The following is an 18,512-nucleotide window of genomic DNA, read 5'->3' on the forward strand; positions in this document are numbered from 1 at the left end:
CTTGTTAATGTTTTCTCATCCATATTTCTATATATTCAAAATGTGAAATTCTGCCCTAAGCTATGGCACTTTATTACTCATTTATGTAAGTCTGATAATTTCTGTGGAATTACCCCAAAAAGGACTTATGTCCTGTGCTTATGCTCTTGTAGAAATATCCACATTTGATGCATGGCACAGTAAATTTTTAAATAACAACTACTCAGCCGCTTTATTAGCACACTCTGAGTCCTAGACTGACCGCACCATACTGTTGCCACTATGCTGGATGAGCTGCTGAAACATGGCAGCAAAGTTATAGTCAGACCAAAGACCAGCATGGAGGAAAGACTCAAGGAAAGAGTTCAGGAAAGGCAAACTTTACCTCCTCCTGTCATGTACAAACAAGCTAATTATGATAGAGCTTTACATCCCGCAAGGTGTATTTTCCAGTGAAAGCCAAGTCTTTACACAGATAGATACCAGCAAAGCTGTTGTGTTCAGTACTAGAAATGGGGGGGAGGAGGAAGAGCCTGGGTAAGAAGGTCAGTTTTGCTACGATGAAAAATGGTATTTGTTACTAATTCTGCACTGAATAGGAAAATAAAAAAGATTTTTGGGTATTCCATTCACATCCCTTATCATTTACTAAATCTTAACTAATGGCTCACATACAAGTACGTACTCATTCACCTGGGTTAATAAGGTGTAAGACCCATGAAGGCTCCCAGAAAAGCAGAATTAAGCACTGGGAGTTCTGCAGAACACGTCATATAAGCCTTCTGCAGACACCTGTGTCGAGGTATGCATAAAGTGTACATAAGGGCATATCCTTGTTCCAGGTCAGACAGACTCAGCAGCTTAGCCACATCAGCAAGGTGATGTTTCCACTATTTAGCAGCCAAAGTGAGTCCCAGCAGAATACTGCATTAATGTTGCTGGCACAGAAGTTGGTTTAGTTACTTGCGTGCTACATTGCAGGTGTACTCTAAAACAATACTTCACTCTTGCTACTTAACATGCCATCCCTCCCACCCTCACCTTGTTCTCTGTACAAACCAATTTGCTGGGGCTTTTTTTATACAATAGCTAAAGTTAATTTCACCTACTGCATTTAATGTCATAGGAGTTATACGTGTAAATCCCTGTACTTAGAGATAAGATAGTCCTTTATGCCATTTTAATCAATCTTTGTCATGGGTATGTTACTTAATAGCTCTGTCTTCCTATAGAAAATGAGCAACTTAAGGGAAATGAAACTTTTCAAAGATACATTTTCCTTCTGGCAGTCTGTGAAATACACCATAATTATCCTCTTTCGATGAATAACGTTTGAAAGAAAATGAACATTCTGTGCACCAAAAGGTATAATACAATGACAATCTCAACTGCCTTGTAAATAAAAGGAAATTGTTTTTCTACTGTGATGTATATTGCACAGAAACATATATACATGCTTTATAAATATAAAACCAAATCAGACTATCAAGCCATTTTTCAAGGTCCTACTACTTCCTAATAACAATAAAATCAGTATTTCACAACAACAAGAAATTGTATTTATATTTCTAAAAGATTCAAACTGTGTTATGAATTATGGACTCCAGCCCCCAGGCTGATGAGCCTACTTGTATGAATAAGGCTCCTGCTGAACAGAGCACCTCTTGAGTAATAAAGGTATCTAGAGGAAAAGAGTGCACCCTAAAGATTTGCTGCTGGGGGGGTTGGGGGGGGAGTGGGGCGGGGGGGCAAAAGAGGGGAAAGGGCTTTTTAATAGCATAGTCAAATCCTGAGTGCCCAGCTCACATTCTCCTACCAGGAAAACTGTGCTATCTTTAACAGCTTGCTAAACTGGATGTTTGCTCTTCAGATCTTACAAACTAATGGGTTCAATGCACAATTTAACTAAGTGGCTAGGACAAAGTACCATTTACCCCATCATTCCAGTGAATGTGCACATGCAGTGAAATTAAGGAGCTAAAGCCACACAATCTTCAGTAGCTAATATGGGACAAAGGCATTTGAATACCAACCTATTCCTCATAAAGTCATCTGAAATCTAGGTTTTGAGTTAGGAAAATTACCAGCGCCATCACTTTGTCATGTTGAGTACCTCAGCACCTTTCTTACCTCTACACCGTGTCTAAACTCATGACCCATTGCTTAAAGTAAAATAAAAGAACTGGGAATGTGTTAATGTGGAAAAACTGTGACATTCTTTTCTTCCTTCCTTTCCTTCTCCCGAAATCACAGCCTCTACAGAGATAAGATACTGCTGAGTAGTGGTAACACATCACAGTATGAAGCATACTAGTCCACAGCTTCTAGAGCAATTACTGAAAACTGGGTACTACTATATGAGGAACTTAGTTGCATCCTGCCTTAGGCAGGTCCTGGATTTGCAGAAACAGGTGCTTCCACAGGGGCAAACTGGCAAGAGTTCCTTGCCTTTGTTGAATCTGCAACCTCACCAAAGCCAGGGATCAACACCTTGTGCACTGATAGGCTACACCACGCGGCTGCTTTCGGTGAGGCAGCAGCTTCCACCGTCCATTGAGCTCTTGCTTGAGATGTGAAGTAAAATGCCTGGCACAGTGGCCTACTACTGCTGTTCAGCAGATAGAAGAGGCAGTACACGGTGGCTGAGTGCTGCAACACAAATGTGTACAAAGGAAATGGGGTATTCAGCATACCATGAAGACTTTTAAAAGGTGACAAAATAATGCACTCCAAACTAAAGAGAGGGCAGTATAGAACACCACTGAATGCTACCCTACTTCCCAACACTGCCTATACTATAATGCCCCCAACAGGTGTTCCCCTGCTTGAGTCCCTAACACCTGAAAGCTATATATACTCCAAGCAGGGTCTGCACACACTGGAAAGACAGATATTCTGCCATGGTTCTTTCTGCTCAGTATATTCAGTGTTCACGAAAGATATGGGACACATTGGCACCGGATCTGTAGGAGAGAGCACGGTTCAGCTCAACAAGGCTAATCTGGCAGAGTGGTACCTGGTTCCCATTCCTGCTCCAAGGGCTGTTCAAGCATGTAATGAGCTTTGCCTCATGCTGCATATACAGAAATCCATCTCACCACCTAGTCAGCTGGAAGTGAGGTGTCTAACTCGACCTGTTACTTAGGCTCCACTTACAATAAATAGAGACAGTCACCTCCAGTGCATGTTTTGTTCTGCCTACTGTAGACCCTTATTTGAGCATGGGGCAAACAATTTTCTTGAGGTGACTTTACCTACTGGCTAAAGGGTTGGCTTTTAGACACTAAAGTTAATGGCACCCTAACTCTGACAGTCCTCACAAGAATTTGATTTACTGTAAACAACATACACTTGAATAATTGTAACAAGAAATTCTACACAGAAATACGTGAAGTTTAGGTTAAAGCTTCAATTTATGCTTTAAGATGTTTAGAATATGGTGCATGCTTAGACAGGAAAAAAAAAGGCCTGAATAGGATTTTTTTTTCTAATATTTACACTTTGAAGAAGTATCTGGATTAGAAGGGTTAACTTTGCTATTTATGTAGGGGATTTCTCTGCCTTCCTAGTTTCAATCAAGGACAGAAAATAAAGTGCCAAAACCATGAAAAATGCTGCTATTTTCAGAGCAATTATACAAAATCTATGAAATAAATGAAAATTTCATACAAGGATAATTTTGGTTATTTTCCAAGTAAAGTAATTCAGGTATGTAACTAAATGAAGTGGATTTGTGAACCAAACATTCAAAGTATTTTAGGTTCACAGAACACTGTAAATCATCATGTGTATGTTTCCCAAATTTACACCCTAGAAATAAGTTCCACGTGGGTTTTATAGTAGTTTACATTGAAATAATATTGGACTCTTCTTCTGAACTTCATACACTTAGTGCTTTGACCCTATACGTATATCATCAGTGTTTAGTCCTATCTGCATAGGCAGACAAGGATGCATACGGATCCTTCTTCCTTTTTACCTTTTTTTTGAACTGAGACACACAAGCTGCCATAACTCTTAAATTTAACTTATTTAACTACTTATTAAGGAAACCTACTTTCTTCTTTTTTTCTGATCTGTGTCTTAGACAAATTGCAGGTCTTCTTGGGTTACTTTCTTTAGGAAAAGGACACAAATGTTAGATTTTCATTCTTCATACTTTTTCTTTACCATTACAGACAAAAGATCTTTTTCCTTAAATGTAGGAAGGCTTGAACATAAGGCAGTCTCTTTGCTAATCTAACAATTTTATCCTCAGAATTTGGCTGAGAAAGCTGTCTTTCTCTTCACTTTTTCGAAGAAATGCATCAACAGTTTTTCCATTTCTGAGTTTGGTGCTGCCTCTTGTCCCAGGTTCACTGCTCTTTTCCTGTTATTTTTAACAGAAATATAAACCTTTATATATATTATCCAGCAAGGTATTTCCAACATATATGCCCTACTTTTATCTTTGTTTTGGATAGAGACACATACCTCAGTTTGTGTAGAGACTTCCTGAAAAAGGACCATAAAAGGTTTGCAAGCTATCTCAAATGCAAGGTCTTTATACATCCCTTTTATCTATTCTAGTGAGTTTGAGCCTAGCTCAGAGCAGCATGTAATTATTATTTCTTTTGTTTAACTCACTTAGTCACTGGTTTTCATTAGTTAGACATATTTCTGCTTCCTTGAATTCTGAATACCAAATGTATTACCTTAAGTTCTTAAAGAGATATTGTGATCAGCTTAAGGTAATTTACCTTTTACTTTCTTTCTCTAAAGTAACACAAATAACCTATAACACTGATTACTAAAATTGGTAGAACTTGATTATACCACTACTATTTGCTTTCATCAAACTGTACACATATGTGCACAAAAATACCTAGTTAGGATTGTCGAGGCAGCAATTAAATTATTTTACTTAGAGATTCTGTCTAAATAACATTATTTCTATAAGTTGAATATCTTAACATAGGCCAGCTATGAAATAGCTATAATTAGTTATTTTTCACTGTGCTAATGTGTTAATGGCTATGTTACCCAAAACTGTCTAAACAACAAACAAAATAAGGGTGATTACCTTATCGAGCCATTACATTATCCATAACATTGAATAAAAATGTTATTATAGAGAGTTAATTATACTTGTCTTGTATCATGTCATAAATAACCTAAAGTCTACCAATACTGAACATATGCTGTGTATACAGTACATATACTGTGTATATAGAACACCGTTTCTACCTCTTTCAACTTATGAAATTAATTAATATTTAGACATCTCAAAATTCATAACGTATCAAAATTTTATATTTAGAGAATTATAAACAGCAAGGAGAAGTCACCTTGCCAGAGAGTAATTTATGAAAGACCTCCATGAATTAAATCAGTCTGCTAGCCCACAAAGTTTATAAGTTGTTTAAAGAACTCTTGTCAGGAATCCCGTGGCTATAGGGAAGCTTGGGATGAGATTCTCCCCTCCCCTGTAGAATGGAATTTGACACCTAATAAGAAAGGTATTTTCTCCTCTCTTAATATGTACAGATATTTTGAAGCGTCTTAAGGCCTTCACAGCTTCTGCATGTCCCCTACTTTTAACTGTAGTGAACTGTCTGTATACATATTATTCTGTTTCCAAAACTTCTGCATTTCCATTCAGAAAGTCATAATGCAGTTATTATCAGAGATTTCCACATGGAGTTATTGAATCATATTGGTAAGCTTGGTTTATGACTAGGTGCTGTGACATGAATGCACATTGTCTTGAATTAGTCTAGTACTCTGGCATGTTGCTGAGTAATAGCGCACTGCAGCTATTCCAACAAGCTGCACAGATCAACTCAATAAACACTTGGTTAAGTATCAGTGTGCCTGGTGATGTAAAAAATAAGCATTGCACTGAAATACTTAAGAGTCTAAAGGTTTCACCCATTAATAGTTCATAGACACTGCCTTCAGGAATGAGTCTACTGAATTGCCTGGAAGTACTCGTGCCAAAACAAGTTATGTATATGTTTGCAATAAAATCTTAAGAGACTTTAAACTTTTTAAAAGAGATTCCATTTCAAGACAGGGCTCTAATGAACTTCAGCAATGAAATAAAATCAAAGCATAACAACATCCACCCAAAGGAATCCTACTCCACTCAGCAAAAAGTTTACTAGAGAGATTTTCAAAAGAATTATTTCCTTTTTCTCACGAAAGGTTTGAAATTTGTACTTAGTATCTCTGTGAGGAAGAAAATTTTGCTGTTTAACACTTAACATAAGTGGTATATATTTCATGCAAGATATGTTGTCATGATTCAACTTATGTTTTAGATGCAATTTCCAAACAACAAATAGCTCAGTTAATTACTTTTATGATTCTCAACTCATACTTTAGTTTCTACGCAGTATGTTAATCTTTTTAAAGCACTCATTTTTGGCATTTGTCAATATCTGTGTGTATCCAAACAAAAATCCTATCCAAATAATGTTCAAGGATAGTTCACAGTTACATCTACATTCTGTACTTAGAAAAACATTTATTGTGGATAGATATATCATAGATATCTACTTATTAGAAGATTTTAAAACAAAACAACAAAAAGAAAGATTGCAAGCATCAGATTCATAAAGACAAAATACTAATTAAATCACCTACCTTCAAGAATTGTCACAAATATCTGTAGTTATATTTTTTCCTAATGCATTGATTTTGTACAATAGAAATTATAATGACACATTAGAAATTAAATTAGAAAAAAACCCCATTTTTTACCCTAATAGCATTTATTGAAAGACCCTCTATACTTCTGCACAGGAGCTGAATTGAAAACTCTAGTATTTTTTTTCCATTAACAAAGAATAGGATAATATTTAGTAGATTATAGCTAAATAAGGTTTTCTTTCCAATGAGTTATAAGTTAATCAGACAAATATATTTTCATGTATATTTTGTATGAAAATATTAAAGCCAGTTACTAGTTAGATAGAAATATATTATACACATACCTATATGCTATCAGTGCTAAATTTTGGTCTTTAGCGTACATGCACAACTCCTAATGAGGCAAGCAGGGTCTGTATTTAAACACTGCACATTTAAAATTGCCACATTTCAATATATTGTTTTTCAGACTATGTGCATATAATCAGATTGTTTTCCAAGAAGGTGTCCATTTGATTACTTCAAGTCCAAATTGTGGTCTGGCTATTGAGTATGCAGAGGACAAGGGGAAAGGCAAAGAAAATACAAGCCTTTTTGCATCAACAGGTGACAACAGTAAATAGGGAAAAAAAACAAAAGAGGGAAATAGGCTCAGAGGAATAGACCTTCTCTGAATTGCACAGATATATAAGAAAGAAAAAAGATTTGGTAGAACTTTGACCCTTTTTCCTGCAGTAATGATCATGTTGCAATACATGGCTTGTGTTTGGTGATACACACAAGAGTGGGCCGAGGACAGCAGCAGGACTTCACACAGGTTTCTTCTTTGGAAGTTCTCAGAGTCCTCCTGGGGTTGTTCTGAGAGGAGCAACGCAACATGCTCAGGGGCAACAAACTACCCACAGTGACGAGATAGCTTTCACTAGTCACAGAATCACAGAACGGTAGGGGTTGGAAGGGACCTCTGTAGATCATCTTGTCCAACCCCCCTGCTTGAGCAGGGACACCTAGAGCAGGGGGCACAGGAACGCATCCAGGTGGGTTTTGAATTATGTCTAGGGAAGGAGGCTCCACACCCTCCCTGGGCAGCCTGTTCCGCTGCTCTGGCACCCTCACAGGAAAGAAGTTTTTTCTCATATTGAGCTGGAACTTCCTGTGTTCCAGCTTGTGCCCATTGCCCCTTGTCCTGTCGTTGGGCACCTCTGAAAAGGAGTCTGACCCCATCATCCTGACACCCACCCTTTAGATATTTATAGGTATTGATGAAATCCCCCCTCAGTCTCCTCTTCTCCAGGCTGAACAAACCCAAGTCTCTCAGCCTTTCCTCATAAGGGAGATGCTCCAGCCCCCTGATCATCTTGGTAGCTCTCCGCTGGACTTGCTCAAGCAGTTCCATGTCCTTAAACTGGGGGACCCAAAACTGGGCACAGTACTCCAAATGTGGTCTCAAATGTAGTGCATGCAAGTATCCCATTTAAGGGCTCAGGCTTTGAATACTAAACTTCAACTCACGTATTTATGGCCAAGTTATAAAACCATAAAAGCAGAGAGACAACAAGAATGCAGATTGATATACAGGTAAAAAAACCAGTTGCACTGCAATTGAAAAAGTCTAAAACTAAACATGCATGCTACTCAGATCTCCTGTATAAAAGGAGCAGATTAAAAACAAACAACCAACAACCAAAAAAAACCCCAAAACTGAACACCAAAACCTGATATGTATCTCCACATGAAAACATGAGTTTGTTTGATTACTGTCTCCTAGAAACTGCAGTGTTTAGTTGTCAAGTGATTAGATGCTTTATTTGGACATAAAACAAACTGAAAGTAAATAAATAAGAAGGTAACAAGGAGGTATGTATTTACCATGGTTCTTAATACAGCAATACCTATTTCTGCCCCAGGCATTAATATTTTGTAAAATATTTTCTTCAAAGTAAAAAGTACAATCCAAAAAGTAGAAATCCAAACTTAAGAAAACAATCAGCTAGACAATACAGGGATCTCAGGTATGCTTGTACAAAGCTAGTGAAGGAATCATAGTGACAGGCAGTCAGTTATTTCTGCAGTGGGTAGATTTAGATTTATCAAAACTATTTGAGAAGTCAAGACATAAAATTGATTTAATTCCATTATTCAGCAATACTTTTGAATACTGAGATGAAGAAGCACACTCTAACCTGGGAACCCGTCTTAGCTCGCAAAATTAAGTGACTATTCTTTGCAGTATAAAATAGGAATGGATCTATATAGCAAATCAGTTGGTTCTCAGATGTTCTCACCACATTCATTTTGGAGTTTTACTTTGAGTTGTTTTAACATGGTTTCATGGACTGATCACCCATTTGCAGTCACGGCATGTGCCCCCCTGCATTTAAAAGGAATCCAGTTTGCATGCTCAAGACTGCCTAATGTTGCAAACTGAAACGCAATAAACACAGACAACTGGGAAGTCCAAAAGGCACATTCCTTTTAAGTACTAAAATGCTACTGTAGATGCAACCAATAATACTATCCATGTGCTCAGTGATGAGATCGGGGTGCTCTAGCTTATGACATTGAGAAATCAATCTCTGCTTTGAAATTACCTTTTGATTGAAGCTACCTCCATCCACAGTGTATATAAAACGATTAGAAACTAAGTCATAAGAATAGTTTTTCTAAAGTAAGGTGCTTAGTGTCTGCATTATGAACATTTTGACAGATAATGTAGGATCTTCTGTTCAGTCTTTAATATTTTTATTATTATTTTATTCTTTCTTGTCCAGGAAAATGGAAATGGAGAGGAGCAAGGCCCTTGTAATACACCAAAAACAGTCAGTAGTGTGAAATTGCTTTTATGTATATATCAAATATATACATAACTCAATAGTTAAAGAGACTATAATATTTTGTTTCACTACTGTCAAAAGGGTGACATGTCCTGTCTCCCTATGTTCAGAAGCAACACAAAAGGAAAAATTTTGGTGAGTCCATTACGCAATAACCTGCCTCGCTCTCTTGAACTTCAGGATACAATACAGAAGATTTGTAGCTGACAAAACTTCAGCCGACAGTGTGTATTGGTAAGCTACTTTGAGACACTTAGAACATATGTCAAATTGCTAAAACACAAAGAAACTTTGAGTCCTAGTACCTATTGCAATCTCCAAGCCATAGGAAACTACATTAGTCCTAAATTTTTGTCATCCAGATAATTTATCTGGATTAAAACTACAACACATATTAGTTAGCTATGATCTAACTAGTGATTTAAAAATTACTGCTGATGAAATGTAAAAAATAGGCTATTTAAGACTAGCAAAAGGATCACAATAACATCAGACAGTTAAAGTCCTGATCTTTATTCAGCCTGAATAAGGAGGAGAAGCAGAAAGACACTCTGAAGCAAGAGACATCCATAGGATAAAAAAAAAGGGGGGGGGGGGGAGATTTTCAAAGCCTGGTCTGTTCATCCATTGGTGTGAACAAAACAATGTTTTATGATCACTAGAACTTGTGATATGCAGTGATGTGTTACAATGCATAGTATTCAGATTCTACAAAGTAGAATAGAGCATACTATTTACTGTAGATTTTGTTAAAAGTAACGATTAATAATAAAATGCATGGAGCAAATGCGTCTAATCACGAGGAAAGTGTAAGAGCCCTGAAAGGATGGAACACGCCCACGCAAGCGAGCTACAGCATATGCATTCAAGGATTGCATACAGCATCACAGTATAGTAACAAAAAATGCATAGACAGCTTGCTCTTGTTACTCTGAAGTAATTTTCCACAGCCTCTGCCCAAAGCTTGTTAGAAACAGGACATGATTATCCCCAGGTTTTATTACGCATGCTGATATTAAGAAGCCTTATAAATGCTCAATGAGCATTTTTTGACTCCAAAAACTCTAGGTACTTTTAGACTGAATATCGTAGTAGCAAACAGTGCCACATGGTGTGCTTAGTCTGCTTAACAGGTAACATCCGAGGCAGTTTTGTGAGTATATAGACTGTAATTGTCAGCATGTCTTTTGTTTATGCCTTTGCTCCAGTGCTTCCCATCCGACAAGCTAAATGCACAAGAAAATAAATAGCTAAGAACTGCCTATTATTTTTTTTTTTTTTGACAAGAGGCAATACAAAGGCAATTATACAACTGAGTTGACTGTATGGAGCCAGATAATTTATATTAAACTGTTAGCTTACCTTGGCATACAAACTTCAATTCCTTGGCATCTGTGACAGTGGTTCTTTTATCTGACCTCTTCTTTTCTGTCCGACGGTGGCTACGTCTTTTCTTTGTCTCTCCCCAAAGGTTTGATCCACCATGCATGCTTGGAATGTTCAGAATAGCAATTCCTTCCAGAGAAATATTGGTTAAGTCTAGCTGAATTCCATCACACTGATTAGCAAGAAGGAAAGGGGAAAAAAATAGAGAGAGACAAAGCAGTAAAAAAGAAAAATCAGAATGTTCTACCTATCAGGTATTTTTCTTCAACAATTCACCATTCTTAACACTGTTAATGGTTTATTCAATGTTTACAGCTAAGGCATATACTTATAGCTGGAAAGGAGATATGAAATAGGAACAGATCCTCATTCAGAAGGCAAAACATGATTCCTATTCTGCTCTTGATTGCTTAAGTGTGGGACCATTTGGAGAGTCTTGCTACCTGATACCTATTCATTGACCCAAGTGAAATATATTTGTAGCTTCACTTCAGCTATTAGCAGAAAGATATTTATGCTGCAAAAATTTCTATAGTAATAACTGCAGTTTTTTGTTGCCTGTTCCAGCTAAATTGTCTGTCTTACTTGTTATTGTAACACCTGAGCCCCTTCCACATGAAAATGAATATAAAAGTCCCTGCATACAGAGCATTTACAGCATCATGGAAAAGGGTCTAAGCAGGCCCTGAAAACACTGAACACCACACCGATATTAATTTCAACCCAAAGGCACAACTGGCACATTAGTACAGAGCTATGCCTGACTAATAGCTCCTACTGAGAGGTAAGATTAGTAAAACTGGGTACAGCAGAATGCAGATGCAGCTATAGCACTTCTTATCACAGAACTTTCATCAGCCAGTTCTCTGAAATATGCAGTATTGCTAAAGGAAAACATGGCACATGGAGCTAAAGAAGAGGCATCAGTGCCCTAAAAGCCTTCCAAGGCTTACTGGACACACAGAAGAAACCTTACTCTGTCAAATAGTCCCTTCACTACTGTAGGGCACCTTGTGTCACTAGTGTGTATTTCTGCTGCTTCCTGCAGCAACACTAGACATTCAGGTATTTTTTAGGTGTACATTCCTTTGCTAAATTTGGCTTCAAATTATATCTTATAAAGGGACCATAATTTTCACTTCCAGAAGAATGGTTCAGGAACCTTAACTTATCAGCTTGTTCAATGACAAACTGCAGCACCTTCTCAGGTGGCAAAAGCCTACAACATTTGCAAACACAGTTCACCTGAGATGCATTGGATGAGATGTACTTAGCTTGATAGGATACACCTAGCCTTTATAGACTATAATTTACTCAGGCTAAGTCCTCCTTCCCACACATGTTGTTTTAGGATCAGGCAAAGATCCTAACCTATATAAAACATAACAAAATACTGAAGAATCTCCACAGAAGAAAAAAAAAGACCCAAGTTCAGGTAACTACGGTTGAACCTGCAGGTGGAAGGCAAAGCATCTACTTCTACCCATTAATTCACTGAACCAGCCAAAGTTCCCAGGATTTATATACTTGTACCTTGATTAAAGGTAGATTAGCTTCATGCTTCACAACATAGCTAGAGTATTTAGATATACTGGCAAGTCACACACATCTTATAGTATAGAGCAGAATATTTAAAAAATGTTAGATCCTACTCCTGCAATGTTCTGCAAGCCAGTAGGGGGTCCAGTCATGCATTTAAAACTGATTAAGGGTCTTATTTTGTAATTCCAATATACAATAATCAGGAAGAAAACTGGAAAAATAATTAGCCATGCTCCAGTAATAGTCCACTGACATCTTGCAGCTTGCTGCTCTGTGGGTCACTGGCACTTTTTCCTCTCTGCTTAGACTTTATCACAGCTTTGAAGAAGAAAAAGAAAGTACAAATCAAAAATAACTGTGCATAATTATTTGTTTACCCTGAAACTTTCTGAGATCACAAAACAGAACTGTATTATAATGCCTACTCTGCATCTTCTTAACTCTTCTAAGAGGAGTGTAAATCTGGAGAGACAACAATTTCAACATGAAGGTTTCCATTTAATATTTGCTCTTCAAGAATTCAATTTTAAACCTGTGGATTATACTTGTATAGGGAAAACTTTAAAGTCAGAAGACATATCTGGAAGTGAGTTGGCAACTGTGGCGGCTACTGTAATTGAAAGTGTAACTTTTTAATCACACTTTTCTTACAAGAAAAAAGGCATGGGTCTTCACTGTTATTTTGGAAGCAAATTCATGGTTCCCCACTATATTTTATGTGTATTAAATATTAAGATGATTTATTTTACTAAAAATTCTGCTCATGTGTATGCTCACTTACTGCTATACATTCTAGATAAACAGATATTAATTTCATAATTAAAAGTAATCTTGTGTAAATACCCTGCAGGCCTCAATGAATCAAACACATACTGTGTGTCAGGCCTCCCACTGTCTTCAAGTGGAATGTACTGGCTGGATAATTAGATAGTACATATTTTTTAACCTTATTTGCATGCATATTATATCTTTTGCACACTGACAAGCAGCAGTAACAACAAAAGTCAGATTACCACAGGGAATTCCCACAAAGAAGTCTTCATTCCTTATAATTTGCAGCCTAAATTAAAATAATTTGATCTTTGACAAGGATGAAATGTCAAGCAGAAGGGGGTCCTCTACAAGCCACGGCCTGTGGCTTCTGAAATCTGCCTAATTTATGTCAGTCACTTCTTAATACATATTTAAGTATTACACGAGAAAGATGATAAATATGCAATCTGACACCTTTGGTATTTCCCTGCTGTTAATTTATAAAGGTCTGGCGTCCCCCAAACTGACTGGAATTATTTAAATAAAAGAAGAATTGTGAAATAGGATGGCACAGGGTCTGGCTTCCATTTTCACTCAATATTGAACACAGCAGGTAGTACACTAAGACAATTATTTGACTAGGCCTCAGAATCCCACAGTGACGAGGAACTTTCTGAATTAGTAAAGGAAGATTTCTTTTGTTCATACCCAGACAAGAAGTTTGCGCTACAGGCAGCTCTGCGTTGTCCTAACACATTCATACGCTACAACAACAAAACACAGATGTGTTCTGCTCCTTTTCTTTTTTTTTTTAGTTTTTTCATTTCAAATAATGCAATGATGCTGGTAAAAATAAAAGCATGCTTTTGAAATGCTGAGCATGCCTACCTCGATTAGAAATAAACATTAGCGCTTCTATTTCTTTTTTGCCTTCTTTCCTGGCCTCAGTCCCTTTTCAGGCATTATCTTTTAGACTTAATTCATTAGATCAAAATTTTTCAGATCATCTCGAAGTTGAGAACATATCCGTGCCTGAAAACAGCTGAGACTAAGGCTTTGCTGTGTAACCGAGTGCAATATCATGCAAAACTACATGAATGTTTAAGCCCTTTTCCTCCACCCATTAATACCTGTTGGTACAGTAGGCTTCCTCTGGTCCCACAATGCTTTTACAGTGCTGCAGGCATGGACCATGTCTTCTCCACTTATACTGGATCTATGCCTACTCTCATTAAATACCCTTCACAAGCCTTTCTTCTTTTTTTTTTTTTTTTAAGTGGAAATAAAGCGTAAGTGCTCTAAACTGTAAAGTCTTAAGCCTCTTCTACTGACACATTACTATTAAAAATAAATACTTAATTTTGCCCTGGTTTCTCCCCCCCCCCCGCCCTTAGAACTTGTGTTTCTCTTCTCAACTTCTTGAAATCCAATTTGGAAATAAAAACCATCTTATTCTGGATAACACAAGAATTTAGTGTCCAAACTTTATTCTGCATCTCACACAGAAGAAAATATACAGAACATAAGAGACATTAATGTATATTAGGAAAGCCAAGCTTAATTAAGTTAGAAATTAAACATAGTGTTTGCCCACAGAATATTTGATCACTGTCTATCAGCTCAGAGATACAAATCCTTAATCTTCATGGGCTTTGTTCATCCAAAATTGGCTGTAGAGCAAGCTCATTCTTTGTGCATTTCATTTGGAGTGAAATGTGGTATCATACACCAAGCTCTCATTTACAGCAACATCCCCAAGCAAGGGGCAGCAGTTAAAAATCAGATGAAAACAGTGCTACTCCCAAGTGTTTATAACATACAAACAAGAAACATTAGATACAAGCATACTGGCAAGCATTGTTCATTTAAATGTAATTTACTCATTGTAAATAAATCTGTAAATAACTACCTCCTAACACTTCTTGTGTAAACATTTTGGAATCTATTTCCCCTATGATTTTTTTTCCTAATTGTAGGACTAATGATAATGACCAGGATAGATGAAGTGAATATTAACAAACATGTCTCACATACTGGCAATGTAATACTTCATTGGTAATAACAGTTATATATATGAATTGATAATAATTATACGACTGGTATCAGCAGCATCACAAACTTGTATGCATACTTGTTTGCTTTGGGATGTTAACATTTCATCACCCTTTCAACGGTTACAAATAGATTTATAGGTAAGATCATCACATCTTACAGGCCGTGTAAGATTTTTACCCCATAGAAATATTTCCTTTGGAAAGCCTGCTCTTCAATTTGTGTTTAATCAAAAGGTACAGTATATTAAAATAAAATCAAATCGGGTAGGCATTTCTTCCAATAACTAATAAAATATTTTTCAGGCTACCTGTACTTAAACTCAAATGTGTGAAGCACTTGGGAAGCAAGGGCATTTTTGTTTGGTTTGTTTTTCCAGGGTTTTTTGCTTTGTTTTGGTTTGTTTGTTTTTAATTATTTTAATCTAATGTGTGTGGAGCATGTTTCTTCTTTAAAAAGAAACATAACAGCGTAACAGGCAAGTCTGGCACCACAGGTCTTACAGTTTCAGCCTCAGTATTCCTTGTTACTGTTCTACTACTAGATCCATGGTCCCTTCAGATCATTTCAGCCTTTGCCTTTCAGGAGGCTTTGACCACACTCTCATAGCTCTCACGATACCTCTCCGAGTGCCTCATGCTACTATACAAATACTCCATTGACATGTGCAGTTTCTCATTACTATTGGAAAGGAAAAGCACCATAATCCTCTTGAGAAATGAATTCATTATTTAACTTAAATTCTCAGGTTCGTACCTTCACTCATTTCACATTTTTCATTTACTTATTTATAAATATCAGCCCCCCCCAACTGTTTATGTAATGTAGCCACTTATTCTATCAGTCTTCAAAGTAGCAGTGGCACATTATTTTAAATTCCTGTTTTGTCTGTAACTATCCTGTGTCTTTTCAGTTAACGTTCAATGTATAATGGAAAGATGACCCCTTGTGCAGACAGAAAAGCTATTTAATGAAGGGGAACGATTCCAAAAAATATATATTCTTTAACCTTTATTCATGAAAGTAAGTACAATTTTAGGGAATTGAGTTTTAAAGGTTATAAAAACTTGGGACCTAGAAATAATAAGATTTTTTTTTATTTTAATCCTGCAGCAGCTCTCACTCCCTCTGACAGTCTTTCATTTTTCCATCTGACCCAGCCACACTCCCTATTGATTTCTAATGTTATATTTCACCTCTTGACCTTGTCTACTGTATTAAGACTTCACTAATCATCAAACTGAACTTTGTTCCAGTGTGCAGGGCTACACTACAAATAGACACGATAAAAATAATATTTTGGAATATAGGGTCGAAGGGATGTGCACTGCTTTGCCTTGTTGGATTCAGGCACTCTGCACCCTTGCTCCCTGCATTTCAGCCAAACTAGTGACATTTCAAGGAGAAAAGCAACAATTAGTTTCTTACTTCTATTTCTACAGATTCATGCAGCTTCTTACAGGTGGCTGAGAAAGTTTCCGAAGTGCCAAATTCAAAATACCAAAATTTGTTCTTCATTCTGAAACAAGAAAAAAAGAACAGAAAAAAGAAAGATTTTATTCACTATCAATATGTGACAAAAGTGATCATCCTGTCTTCCATTATAAGTAATGGCAAAGGCTTGGGAACATGTGACATCCCATTTGAAATAGATGAGCTCATAATTTTCAAAGCTTAAATGTTGGTGTCAAGTTGTATGATATCCCCTAAAGGGATAACAGGAATGTGTTGAACTGACAGGTTCAAATGTACCTTTGACTTTTCTTTTTCAGTGACTATCAGAATATTTTTTGTCACTTAACCAGTGACATGCCTCAGAAAAATGTATCGATTTTATTTCATGTCTTCCACCTACTATACGATTTGTGATTCGTGGTTAAAATCTCTATCCTGCAGAGTACTAAAGTGTGCAGGCAGGGCACTCCCATCATAAAGAAGAGCCAAGACAAAAATGTAGCTTGCCTTAAGTTAGCTAAAGGTAAAGGTAAAAGCTTATTGTTCATGATGACAGATTAGATATTCGAAGAAAATCAAAATTCCAGCTCTAACAATCTTTAGATATTTTGCAGTAGGCAAGATGTGTTACCAGGTAATTAACTCATAGCAACATTTTAAATAGGCCATGGGACCTGCATGTTGAAGTTCATTAACAGATTCTACAGAAAAATAAAACTGGATATAAATGCTAGTAAATTGCTTAGTTTGCCATGACAGCAGGCAGAGATTACACTTTTTTCTTCCTAAATAGATAAAGACTGCACTTCTGTTTTACTAGATTTATTGCATACTGTTAAATACAATCAGGACACCAGCAGTTCCATTTCAAATAAGTATGTGCAGTTTTGCTTAACTCTCATGAGTAATTATTATTCTGCAACAAACCAAGAAGCTAAACTAAAAAAAAACCACTGAATTAGAATTCATTATTCACACTTAGGAATCAGATATGAACACAGTTCATCCACTTGTATAAACTGTTTTCTGACACAGACACAGCACAGTGTGCTTGGGACTTGAAAATGATTGGGTTTGCATGAGCTAGAAATGGAGAACAGAGAAATGCAGGCATAGATGACTGTCAAACTTGCCAGCAAAAGTACAAATCCTGCTCTTCGTACTTATTTGAAATTACACCTGCAAGTCTACCTATTGGCTCTTAAAGTCCACTTAATGGGTCTTAAAGTCACAAAGGGAGAGGCACTACAGTGCTGGCCATTCCCAGAAACCCAGCAGTTTGTGGTGCAGTATCAGAGGTGTGTAAGGATGTCCAACCTGGCAGCCTGCACAGGGTGGGGAACTGAAGAATAATAAGAGAGAAATCGACACATTTCTGAAGAAAATGTTACAGGCATTTCCAAAGGTTTTTGCACAAAATATCTGAAAACGTTTGGAAACTCTTTTTGAGAATCTGCTCTGGGATAAATGGCATATTCTCAAAAGAGCTCCACCAACCAGAAGGGCTCAGACCAGATTCAGCTTCCAGACTCCAAGAGTCTGTGAGTGGAAGTAATCTGATGTACTTTCCTTCTACACCTGCAGATTAGCACACTGACATGCTGACCTGGGATCAACTGCTCTATTTATGCCAATGTATATGATGAAAAGTAGTGTCTCTTAATTTCCAAACAAGTGCGAACAAAGTACTGGATTCCTGTTGGGTCCCTTTGGAAAATCTGGATGCAGCTATTTTCCTGATACTTTCTACACAGGGACAATGAATAATGAAACAATAAAAAAACCTGATGTAAGTATTCACAAAAATACTTTGTCATTTCTTTTGATCCTATTATTGAGTAAGATCAACAAGCCTTTGCATCTTCTCCTTTGAGAGCC

The 18,512-nt window shown here is 36.9% G+C and overlaps 1 protein-coding gene across 3 annotated transcripts in view; it reads right to left on the reverse strand.

Moving 5' to 3' along the window:
• DGKB (diacylglycerol kinase beta) overlaps positions 1 to 18,512 on the reverse strand; it is a 364,782-nt gene that overhangs the window by 68,230 nt on the left and 278,040 nt on the right. For all 3 annotated transcript variants that reach the window (XM_075082948.1, XM_075082947.1, XM_075082945.1), the window contains exons 21-22: positions 16,608 to 16,698; positions 10,809 to 11,004 (exon numbers count right to left, since the gene is read on the reverse strand). In XM_075082948.1, coding sequence (XP_074939049.1) covers positions 10,809 to 11,004; positions 16,608 to 16,698 — 287 coding nt within the window. The remainder of the gene's footprint in view (positions 1 to 10,808; positions 11,005 to 16,607; positions 16,699 to 18,512) is intronic.

Source organism: Phalacrocorax aristotelis, chromosome 2, assembly GCF_949628215.1.
Source record: "Phalacrocorax aristotelis chromosome 2, bGulAri2.1, whole genome shotgun sequence".
In the NCBI taxonomy this organism is placed as follows: Eukaryota; Metazoa; Chordata; class Aves; order Suliformes; family Phalacrocoracidae; genus Phalacrocorax; species Phalacrocorax aristotelis.